A 12,826-nucleotide genomic window follows, 5' to 3' on the forward strand; every position below is an offset into this window, starting at 1 on the left:
ATGAGAGGGGGAAAAAACACACCTATACTAAATAATACATTAATACCCTTTTCACACTGCTAAAAATAACCCGGGTTATTGCACGTGTACGCACAGCAACCCGGATTTTTGTGCTGTGTGAAAAGGGCCAGAAGAAATATCCCGGGTAGAGCAACCGAGCATTTCAACTTTCAATTTTAACCCTGCTTTAAACACGGTTCGGATCCGAGTTGCTGTGCAGTGTGAACGGGTTGCCGGGTCAATGCCCGTTACCCATTCAATACACTGTAGGAGCAAGCGGCACTTGGAGATCATCTGATGTTCAAGGGCCGCCTCGGCACGTGACCCGGTGACTTCATCAACACAGCAATATGCCACGTCGGAGCTGCCAGTCTGAAAGGTGTCTCAAGGCGGTTGCACCCAAGAAGGACCCGTGCACAAGTCCCGGGTGCGACCTGCTAAAAGCAATGTGAAAGCAGTATGATTAAACAATGGACTAAACTTTTCTTACTGTTTCCATGTCTTGTCTAATGAACTATCTTGCATTTATGTAATCTGTATGAAAAGTTTAACCTCAGTCGATTTAGCTTGTTTTGATTGCTTTACTTTGTTAGGAACAGTTTTTTCTTGTGTATATTATGATTAGATACATTTTTTTTGACCACTGTATTTTAAATTGTATCTGTTGATAAAGGTTATATTTTTATTTAGATATTCAATACCACTAGCATTCCTTCTCTGCATTCCCTACCTATGAGATTTTTTCAGTATTATAAATTACACTCTTAGACCTGATACACTCTTTTCTGTACAGTAAATAACAATCATGCAAATTGACTATTTCAACAGACTGATAGGACGTACATGAATATGACGTAGCACTATGGTGGTTAATTATAAAACTCATAACTTTGTCAGTGGATAGAACAGTTTGGAACATCATAAGTGCCACAGAGAAGGAAGCAGGGAGAGCTTTAAGTGGTTAACAGCAATGGCAAGAAACAAAAATGATAAACCAAGAGAAGAAAGGAGAGCGTAGAAAAAAAAAAATATATATATATTTAAAAAAAAACCAGTAGGGTAGACCAAAAAAGTGTGAAATGAAAAATAAAGCAGCAGACCTGGCAAGGACCGCATGTCGTCATTCCGTCCATCAGCAGCTGTTATAGGTATAGCAGAGGGCAGGCTTGCGTTGGCATTCAAAGGGTTAAAAGCATTGGTATTGAGTGCTGAGCGGTCTTCCCACTGCTCATCATATTTACCCATTAGGGCCTTCCTAATTATGGCCTCCAACCCTATGTTACTGCTGGAGCTCTCCTGCACAGCTTGCGTTCTGCAACCAATTGGTCCTGGCAAAAAATAGGGTAAAAGTAAAAGAAAGAATATATGTACACAAAAAAATAAAATAAAAATAAATTTAAAAAAAGGCTACGTCTGTGACTATGACAGCATCAATGTGATCTACAGGTTCCACTCTGAAGTTGTTTACCTTAGATACAAGCCTAATTCACGTCAATATCAGAATTATTATAACTGCATATTATGTGAAACAGAGAGAGTCACAGGGGGAGAGTCAAATGTTTGAAAAGTCTGTTGGGTGTCTATTTTTTCCTGTCTATTAGATAGGAACAGACAGACTCCCAACTGACTTTTCAAACATCTGAATCTCTCCCATTAAAGGGGGGTACTCACGGGAGAGATGTGTGCTGAACGATCTTAACACAGACCGCTCAGCACACATCTCTCACCCCGCTCAGCACAGCGCGATGTGCTGAGTGAGGGGGAAAGCCGACGGGGGGCCGCTCACTTCACACAACGGTGAAGTGAGTGACCCGCTAGATTGAGCCTGCATGCAGCTCAATCTAGCATCGGCGATAGCGATGCGCGGGGCCGCGCATCGCTATCGCTGGAGGGCATACACACGGCAGATCCGTGCTTAAAATCTAAGCAATCTAGCAAGATTGCTTAGATTTTAAGCACGGATCTCTCCGTGTGTACCCCCCTTAAGTCCTAACTACTAATCTCTCAATCTGTGAAGACAAAATATCTAGCCCAGCACAATGCATTGTTACCACTTCCTAAAAATATAAATGCATTACCTGATCCTGTAATGGCTGGCATGTTAAATATCTCTGTTCCCGGCTGTCCAATATCTGGCAAGTAAAACAAAATAACATTCTAGTATAATTCACTGTTTCACAACCACATTTTCATAGAAGGAAATCACTTGTCAGTACAAATATTATGGCTACATTCTTTAACTTTAAGGGGTATATGCAATTGCGGTCGAATTACCGAAAATGTCGAAAAACTGGACATTTTCGCCCCCCAAAAAAATTCGACAATGCAATTCAGTACTTTTCGTCAAAAAAACAAACTTTCCAAATTCGACTTTTTGAAAATCGACATTTGTCAAATTCGACATTTCTGCAATGGTACAAATGCGGCATTTCGACAAAAGTATATTCAATTGAAGTTTGTAAATTCGACAACAGTGCTTTTAGACAGTAAATTCGTCATTTTCAATCCTCCACACTTTGCTGGCGGAATCTAATAAATTTTTTTAAAAACATGTTTTTTTTGTGTTTTTTTTTATTGGTAATAGCATATCTATTTATATTAGAAGGGATTAGGTACTTGGTTTGTCTATTTTTGAGGCACAAGTATTATTTATATATTTTTAAATATATATATATATATATATATATATATATATATTTTTTTTTTAAATGGAATGTTAAAAATCAGAAAAAAAATTGCGTGGGGGTCCCCCCTCCTAAGCATAACCAGCCTCGGGCTCTTCGAGCCGGTCCTGGTTCTAAAAATCCGGGGAAAAAAGTGACAGGGGATCCCCCATATTTTTAAAACCAGCACCGGGCTCTGCGCCTGGTGCTGGTGCAAAAAATACGGGGGACAAAAAGCGTAGGGATCCCCCGTATTTTTTATACCAGCATCGGGCTCCACTAGCTGGACAGATAATGCCACAGCCGGGGGTCACTTTTATACAGCGCCCTGCGGCCGTGGCATTAAATATCCAACTAGTCACCCCTGGCTTTGCGATGCGCTGTCTGACAGAGTGCCAGGACGTTGCGCTCGCTGATTGGCTGAAGGGACCTTTCTGTGACAGCAGTCACGGGGGGGACTCCGCATTCGTGGAAAGGGGTCCCATGTGTAAACATGGGACCCCTTTCAGTCCGTTTGGTCCGGGTTGCCGTTTTGTTGTTTTGCCAAGTACGAGGATTATAATAAAAGACCACAGGACACTGGATCAGGCGAGTATAATTTTATTCACAGGTACACCGTGGATTCTACTTGGACAAGTGGACAGAGGTCGGCGTGTGAACATAGGTAAGTATGTGTGTGTCGACATGTGTGAAATAAAGTTTTACTCTCACGGTGTGAGTGTCCTGTTTTTATTTGGGTATTTTTTTTCCAGTAGAACTACAGGTACCATCGGGCCCGTTCTTCTCCCGCATGCTGGTACTTGTGGTTCTCCAAGTACCAGCTTGCGAGGGAGGCTTGCTGGGACTTGTAGTACTACTGGAAAAAACAATATTCTTTCAATTTTCTCAAGGCTATCAGCCCCCCATCCGCAGCCCTTGGATGGGGGGGGGACAGCAACGGGCTTCACCCCTGGCCCTTGGGTGGGACACCCCTTGATTGAAGGGGTCCCCACTCCCCCAGGGTACCCCGGCCAGGGGTGACTAGTTGGATATTTAATGCCACGGCCGCAGGGCGCTGTATAAAAGTGACCCCCGGCTGTGGCATTATCTGTCGAGCTAGTGGAGCCCGATGCTGGTGTAAAAAATACGGGGGACCCCTACTCTTTTTGTCCCCCGTATTTTTTGCACCAGCACCAGGCGCAGAGCCCGGTGCTGGTTTTAAAAATACGGAAGATGCCCTGTCAGTTTTTCCCCCGGATTTTTAGAACCAGGACCGGCTCGAAGAGCCCAAGGCTGGTTATGCTTTGGAGGGGGGACCCCCGCAATTTTTTTTCGGGTTTTCACCTGTTTTTTAAAATCGGATCAAAATCCGTCAAATAGGCCGTTTTTCGACAGCGGGACTGTCGAATCCGTTTTTTATTGAATATGTTGAATTTCGGGACCCACTTGCCGAAATTCGACGGTCGAATTGTGTCGAATTAAAAAACGGGCGAAAAATTGCCGCGATTCGCCGGCAATTGCATATACCCCTAAAACCGTTATTGCATTAAAAGGATTTAATTATTTTTCTACTAACGTACGTAAAATGAAAAACAGCCCAAGAAACAGCATACTCCTCAGCTGTAACTATTTTTATGATATTCCCTGTATTGGATGCAAATGTCCCTGATCCCACATTATTTTGTCATTTGGGTCAGATCTGATGTTTAAATCAATAAATAATGCGGCGTGCACCATATTGTTAGGTACTGTATTTGTTTTGGCATTTGTACCTGCATGTTAGAAATGGTGTTTTATGAAATTTTGTATATGATCATTCACATACCTATCGAGGTTAGTGAAGACTATGAAGACAAAAGGCAAAACGTTTCTTCTATTTTATTTTTTACTGTAACTGTGTCTGCCATAAATATTGAGAAATGTGTAAAAAGGATCAGTACATTTGCAGACAGTTTGGATTTGAAGAGGACCAAAAGGTGCTGTTACAATGGCGCCTTTTGTCTAAAATCCAAACAAAAGGAAAGTTGGTTTCCCCAGGATCCCTTTTATCTTCTGAAACAGACTGCACTTTGCTGATTTGCTGGCAGGCGCTACGAATGAAAGCAAAGAAAATCCAACAAATATACATTGGGACATTTAGTAGGCTGTTGTTTGAGTCCCACACAAAGGTACACAGATCAGCCATAACAATAAAACTCCAATAATATTGCCACCAAAACACCCGTCGAGGCATGGACTCCACAAGACCTCTGAAGGTGCCATGTGCTATCTGGCGCAAAGGTATTCGCAGGAGATCTTTTAAGTCCTGTAAGTTCCGAGGTGGGACCTCCATGACTCATGCTTGTTTTTCCAGCACAGATGCTCGGATTGAGATCTTGGGAATTTGGAGGGCCAGCTCAATATCTTTAACTTTTTGTCATGTTCCTCAAACCATTCCTGAACAATTTTGTGGCGGGACGCATTATCTTGCTGAAATGGGCCACTGCCATCGGGGAATACTGTTGCCATGAAGGGGTGTATTTGGTCTGCAACAATGTTTAGGTAGGTGATATGTGTCAGTGAATGCCAGGACCCAAGGATCCCGAGCAGAGGATTGCCCAGAGCATCACACTGACTCCGCCAGCTTGCCTTCTTCCCATAGTGCATCCTGGTGCCATCTCTTCCCAAAGCAAATGACACACATGCACACAGCCATCCATATGATGTAAAAGAAAAACATACCAGTCCACCTTCTTCCATTGCTCCATGGTGCAGTTCTGATGTTCACATGCCCATTGTAGGAGCCTTTGGCAGTGGACAGGGGTCAGCATGGACACTCTGAGCGGTCTGCAGCTATGCAGCAAGTTGCGATGCACTGTGTGTTCTGACCTATCATAACCAGCATTTACTTTTTCTGCAATTTGCGCTATAGTAGCTCTTCTGTGGGATCGCACCAGACATGATAGCCTTTGCAACCCACACGTATCAATGAATCTTGGGAACCCATGAGCCTGTCGCCGGTTCACCGGTTGTCCTTTCTTTTGGTAGATACTAACTCACTGTATACCGGGAACATCCTACAGGACCTGCCGTTTCGGAAAAGCTCTGACCCAGTTATCTAATCATCACAGTTGTTCGATCCTCACACACTTGGTCATTTTTCCTGCTTCCAACACATCAAGAACTGATTATTCAGTTGCTGCCTAATATATCCCACCCCTTGACAGGTGCCATTGTAACAAGATCATCAATGTTATTTGCTTCACCTGTCAGCACTCAAACCTGTGTGTACACACATGCTATTGCTTATTATATGCCAATTGGCTGAAACTACAGAATCTAAGAGCCCGCCCACCCACTTACATGGTATATAAAGGTTGAATAACAGTCCTCTCCATAAACCTACCGTGTTTCCCCGATAATAAGACCTATCCCGAAAATAAGCCCTCCCCTTACTGTGTAAGATTCCTCTAAAATAAGCCCTCCCCCGAAAATAGGCCCTATTGAGATTGCTACTGTAGTGAAGGTGATCCCCTGCGCTACACGCGACATTACGGTACCCTCTGTATGCACCCCCCCCCTTCCCCCGGGTGAAACGCACGCCGCGCTCCGAGCTGCATCCAATCAGAGCTGCAGCAGTGAGCGCGTCATCCTGTTCTTCCCCAGTGATTTGCTTGCTGGCGCCATTGAGAGCAGTGCCGCGGAGGAGAGCTGAGGCAGGACAACATAAAAACCCGGTATGTAAGCGGGAGTGAGGGGGCATGATGGAGGATAAAAGGGGCATGATGGAGAATAAAAGGGGCATGATGGAGGATAAAAGGGGCATGATGGAGGATAAAAGGGGCATGATGGAGGATAAAAGAAGAACTCAGGGGGCATGATGGAGGATAAAATAAGCACTCAGGGGGCATGATGGAGGATAAAAGAAGAACTCAACATTTTTTTTGTTCACATTTACCTGTTTATTAAAATTGCTGTTAATGTTCATTAAAATAAGCCCTCCCCTGAAAATAAGCCCTCTGGTGTTTTTCTGTCCAAAAAAAATAATAAGACAGTGTCTTATTATCGGGGAAACACGGTACATACAGATGTGTCCACTTACATCTAGCCTACCTGCACTTTAAACAGCCCTTCTGTGGCGTGCCTATGTAGCACCAAGCACCTTTACGCAAAACATTTTCCATTAAAAGGTGTCTTATTGCAAAACTATGCAATCAGAATGCACAAGCACCAACAGAGTTGCACTGGACCTGTCAGCTCATTCACGCCAGGCATCTCCTGTTATGTGGCGTACTGAGGCTACATGTAAGAGGATAAATCTGTATTATACAGGTAAGTGAACAGTTACAATATGTGTTTAAGCTGTATATGTACATCAGCATGAACCTTTTATAGTCAATACATGAAATTGCCTATGTTTTGGGCAGGAGGAAATATGAATGGTCTTAATAACTAAGAAATAATGTGGACAGCCACAAACGTTTACAGGTTTCTGATTGACTGCTTTATAGCAGGATGTATGACCAAGGGGGAGGCCCACAGTCTTACAGCAGGTTTCTCAATAATGAGATTTGTGTTAATAACCATAAATTGCAACTAGGCTTTTACTGAAACTACTATTAAAGTTAGCATTTCAAAACTGCATTACAGGTTCACTTACACGTAACAGATGAGCACAAAACTTCCACTTATCAAACCTATTTTCAAATATTTATGCTTATCAGCTGCTTGTGCCATTAATGGAAATGTTGTTCTATGTGTATGGATAGTGTATTTCCCTACCTAATGCATATCTTATTAAGTGGCTGTTTGTGTTTAGGTTATGATTTTATATTTGACCTTAAAAATAAACCCTCTTTGGTAGGTTTCTGGTGGCAAGCATGTTTAAGAAGAGCTAGTAGCTTGCTAATTTGCCTGACTAGTAGGCTAATTTCCCAGCTGGACAGTCCTCTGTCAGCTACCAGCACCGGTAAAGGTTGCTGGGAGCAGCATATAGAACAAGCGAGACAGACTGGTAAAAGATTAGCACACTGATTGCCAGTCTCTCTAGCAAGGTTAATTAAAAACTCCTGGTCCTCTCTTTGCAACTGTCCCTCTTTACATAAAATGTATTATGTATAGAGCATCATGGCAATCACGGTTTGCCAAAAACTCTTTAGCAACCCTGGCAACATTGCTGTGCCTAGGCACAACTCTAGAACAGTACAAACTTGAGGTAACTCAAGCTCCTTAAATTTTGTCCCAGAACTGCATAAAGCTTCCACCCTCCTCCCAATCCAAACTTCTTCTGTGTGAAAAAACAAACATGGAAACTCTTACTATACTCTGGCTCATTCCTGTTGGTTGTACTAAGCTTTTTAATGATCTCCTGTTTCTTGGATTTAACCATAGCAGAGGTGCTCTCAGTCAGCTTACTGAAGAACGCTGGGGGTTGAGCGTTGTTCCCTGGGGATTTCGAACCCATTCTGCAGAGAGAAAAATATACACAATGTATACATTGCAATACAAAAAAATACTTAAGAACATTTCAGTGTCTGTCCATAGGTATGTAATAATTTTCTGAACGGCTCAAGTTGTTCTCGTCAAGAAGACAGCACAATAATCCATAATAACTAGACCGATACAGTAAAGGTTTAATGACCACATGCAGTTTCAGGACATAAATGAAGATAACAGAAATGTGCACCAACCTAAGCAAAAATACACCTTTGAAATATATATTAAGTGTTCAATGGGGGGTAGTGTAAACCATGTACACAAAATATGGAGCATAGAAGTAGCCACATAGAAATATAGTACAAATATTCAGAATCCGTTCTCAAAGTGCAGCAATGACTAAAGACCTCATATACTGATCTGCACAAAACCAGCTACAGAATTCACATTTGCACCTTGACATCTACTATATTGGGATCACACAGAAGAGACTAGTTAACTTTGCATGTAGCCCAGAAATACGTGGCAAGTCTTTATTTAGATTGAAATTTAGAGTTGACATACAACGTACACCTCTCTAAATCCATCTGTATAATTTACTTTTAACTCCCCCCCGCACAACATTATAGTTTCCCAAGGAGCAAAATTGTACCTTCTAGTTGAAGTTACTCCTAGCTAAATGAAGAACTTCTTTACAGTAAACGTCCAATAGCAAAAGCCTCTCCTCAAATGTCAGAATGGCAGGGGTCCAATGTCTAGGACCTCTGAGAGGTTCTTATTCTCCAAGTTACTGTTTAACTGCAAAATGCCCATTTCTAAAAGACTATCTGGCCTATCAAGATGTTGCAGGATATAACAAGTCCAGAGCACTGGCCAGTGAGTATATGAAACAAATTACTGCACAAGCCCCAAAACGTTGAAAGAGCAATTTCTAAACCATAATAAGAAATTCACAGAGATAAGCTAGTGCTTGCAGCACAGCGCATTACTGGAGTATTGGAGACTTTTGAGACCCAGTAAACTGGGAATGCTACACCTTGACAAGTCAAACTTACCTTAATATTGTGGACTCCGTTCAAAACATGACTGCAGTCCGCAATATTATCTGCTAAACCATGCCTTGTACATGACTGTCCCTTTAAAAAAAACATCTGAGCTCGGCTGGCATACCGCATGCCCGATATACTCGGACTTCATTACATCCCGCCCATAGCTTAAATTTTTTATTAAACGATATGTCCATCAACAAAGTAAATTTTCTTAAAGTGGTCCTCCTACCACCAATCAGCTGACCTATGTAAATACAATGCTATGGGCCCCTTCTTGTACGCAACTCCATCTGGACTGCATGCTCTCCCTTTGCTGACAATGTGGGCAACTACAAAAAGCAAACTCTACTCTGGTTATTTCTAACACAGGCTTTGATTGGACACAGCAGAGACTATCTGCACCACACTGCATCTCCTCTCTCCCGTCTGGTTCACCAAGGTAGAGGAACCGAAGCAGTCCTGTAGCGACTCAGTGTGAACAAATTGCTGGGGTCCCATACACTCACAAATCTGCTTAGTTGAGAAAAGGGTTTGGGTGATACAACATTTTAGGGTGGGTGGGTATATCCTTTACCTTCCGTCTAAAATAGATATCCTAGGAAATTTAATTATCTTCTGTGGAGGTCAAAGAGGTATCTGAACTTCACAAATAGATCACTATTTTGAGGTTAATTTAAACTGAGTTCACCTTTTGTAATCTTTATATTCCACAGAGCTCTAGAGCATTGGGTGAACTGCAAAGAAAACCAGCACTACTCCGTAATTCTGGGCTCATGGCTTCAAGTCATGGAAACCCATTTACTAATTCTACTTAAACAATGTCTTCTGTTCTACTATATTCACCTATGTTTCTATATTTTTCAATACGCATTTATTTTTGGAATTCCTTTATTTATAGGGTGTTTGGGAGAACCTCTACTTAGGGATGGGTTCTCTATTCTCCAGGTTCTTGGCATAGTTTATAACCATTCACAGTTTAATTCAATGCACAATCAAAACCATACAGTGACGGATAAAATGTGCTGACACATATCACGTGGATATGACATGTTATGAGGGCCAGTCACTTTTGCATTTCAAGTTTAACATCTTTTTTATTTTTATTGCTCTTTATCATTATGGCTTGGTTTTCAAGTGCAGTTACAAGAACACATGGAATAGAACCTCTGATCAAATCTGTGCTACCTACTAATAACTTGTACGTCTTGAAATTGTAGTTTAGATAAATTTAAAAACCCTTTGCTTAACCATTGTTATTCCTTAAAGGAGTTTCTTACAATATAAAGACATTATTCTAGGCACAAAGCATGCAACTTGATTTGAATTTGTAGACCGGGTTAGATGGATATGCAGAGATGGTCATTATGACAGAGCAGAAATTGGAAGAGAAAAGAGTGGGAGGAGAGACGTCTGTTGTCAATAATTTGTTCAACGCACATTCTAGAAGATGATTTTGTTTTGAACTTGCCCCTCTTTTGGGCTTAATGCCTATGTCCATATTCAGTCTACACTCCTGCATACTGACCAGATCAGTATCTGTAGAATGTTGGACACATTGATGATATTTTAGGGTGCCAAGTACATGATCAGTGCTAATCAAGTGTCTGTGTGATCATGTCAAAAGAATAGGCAATTAATCTTCTAGAGTTACTTTACAGTATATCAGGTGGTCAATAATGTACCTACCGTACATTAGTCAGATTAGATTACACTACTTGGAGGTAAAGGACAGAATGTCAATTTTTTTTTTACATGGATCAATGCTTAGGTAGGACTCTACAAATAGGTTATCTACTGTGGCTATTAGCAGCGGACGCTCTCTTCAAAAGGTAGTTGGAAAAGCAATCGGAGGGGAAAGTATGACTGGATACTGATGGAAAAGTAGGCTGGCATGCTTTGAGAGGGCATTACCTTGGTTCTGTTTGCTCTCCCTCTCTATATAAAGTTGTGTATGTGGCACTCCTAGTATACTCTTGGTGTCCCATGCCCTCCGGTGGAGAAATGGGGTCGACACCATCTTCTGATCCACTCAACGTAGATGCTTTGTTTTGATCTGGTGATCTAAGGATCAATGAAGCTCAGGTTTATCTACTGCACACAGTATTTGGACTATACTTGGAAGGGTCAGAATATAGTTTTTCATGGGAAGCATTATAGCGCTTTCATAGGAAAACATGGCTTAAAAGTTCATGTTCAGGTCATGGACTCCCTAAACTTTGTAGTTATGCAAGCGAGAGTCATTTATAAGATGACAACATTATTATGGCTGGAACTCAGGTACACATCACAATTTTTCTGGCTAATTTCAGATTCTCCGTTCAGCTTTGCTGTTTATACATCATTTAATTTCAGTGGACAACACTAACCTTTTCTCTCCATTGCTCCCAGGAGATATCCTTGCTGCCTGACTCAGTTCCTGTTGCTGATGGACGGTATCGCTGGGGTTCTGCCTTAGGTCTAATACTGGGCAGCCAGCATAATAAATTTGTGGTGGGATTTGTGGATGCAACTGCTGTGGATGGTGCCGTGTATAATCCTGTGTAATAACCTCCTGAAATGAAAACAACATGGAAGGTAATGGTATCATTCATTAAATCTCAAACAATACCAACTGCATGACCTCATCCACCGTCATTTTCTACAAATGTATTTCTTCTCATTTTCTTAGAAATAGACATCCTATAATTTTGTGGCTTTATATCTGGGACACTACTCAAACTCTTTTCCCCATATCTAAATAAAAAAGTAATTGGCAGCTTGGTGAACTTGCACTCTCCATTTCTTACACAGAACTTTTACCTTACTGCAAGCTGTGGTTGTCCTAACTAGACCTATGGCTGAGGTCAGCCGGTGCTTTATACAAAACTACATATAAATGTTGCATATTCAGCAGTCCTTGCTTCTCCCAACACTGCTCCTCGCAGGAGATGATATTATGGTTTCTGCACTAAAACAGTGAAAGTAACGAGAAGGTAACACATACACTGATATGTTGAGCCAAGGTTACTACACGTTGATTTTTCACGTGTGACCCAGCCTGTTGCGTGTGACATGGGGACTGTTGGCCATCTGTTTTCTGCCGCAGATGTCCTTCTGATATATGTTTCACAGGCACTGTGGAGAAGACAACACCGGAGACTCTTAGAACTATGCATTGCAGAATTGATCATTTTCACAATAAAGGCCACTGAACATTGCACTTCATACAATTGGGAAAATGGAATAAATACAGTTTAGCATACCATGAAGAATAATTATTGAACACTTCCATGCACATTTTTTTTTTTTATTTGACCAAATTTACCAATGATCCTTATCAGGTATGCTGGCAAAATATAGGATTTTAATACCTACCGGTAAATCCTTTTCTCGTAGTCCATAAGGGATCTTGGGCGCCCGCCTCAGTGCGTTGACTTTTCTGCAGGTTCTTCTTCTATAGTTATCTGTTCTACGATTGCTGTTGCTGTTACCAGCAGTTGCTGGTTGTTTTATGTTTGTGGTGTGTAAATCTCACCACCCTTTGTTATGTTCCTTCTCTCATATACAGTATGTCCTTTCTCGTTCGGGCACGTTTTTACCTATAACTGCCTCTTGGAGCGGGCATAGAGGGGAGGAGCCAGCACACCCAGTTGAAGAAATTTAAAGTGCACTGGGTCCTTTGGACCTCGTCTATACCCATCGTACTAGTTTCCCCCAATATCCCTTATGGACTACGAGAAA

General features: G+C 41.7%; 1 protein-coding gene across 13 annotated transcripts in view; it reads right to left on the reverse strand.

The window, feature by feature from the left end:
* Positions 1 to 12,826, reverse strand: part of NCOR2 (nuclear receptor corepressor 2) — a 713,121-nt gene that overhangs the window by 14,880 nt on the left and 685,415 nt on the right. For 9 of the 13 annotated variants that reach the window (XM_063964578.1, XM_063964577.1, XM_063964590.1 and 6 more), the window contains 6 exons: positions 12,090 to 12,220; positions 11,473 to 11,657; positions 11,018 to 11,167; positions 7,941 to 8,086; positions 2,079 to 2,132; positions 1,101 to 1,328 (listed from right to left, as the gene is read on the reverse strand). In XM_063964578.1, coding sequence (XP_063820648.1) covers positions 1,101 to 1,328; positions 2,079 to 2,132; positions 7,941 to 8,086; positions 11,018 to 11,167; positions 11,473 to 11,657; positions 12,090 to 12,220 — 894 coding nt within the window. The remainder of the gene's footprint in view (positions 1 to 1,100; positions 1,329 to 2,078; positions 2,133 to 7,940; positions 8,087 to 11,017; positions 11,168 to 11,472; positions 11,658 to 12,089; positions 12,221 to 12,826) is intronic. The other 4 variants (XM_063964586.1, XM_063964587.1, XM_063964589.1 and 1 more) reach the window with 4 other exon arrangements.

The sequence above is a fragment of the Pseudophryne corroboree genome, chromosome 1, assembly GCF_028390025.1.
Source record: "Pseudophryne corroboree isolate aPseCor3 chromosome 1, aPseCor3.hap2, whole genome shotgun sequence".
Taxonomy (NCBI): domain Eukaryota; kingdom Metazoa; phylum Chordata; class Amphibia; order Anura; family Myobatrachidae; genus Pseudophryne; species Pseudophryne corroboree.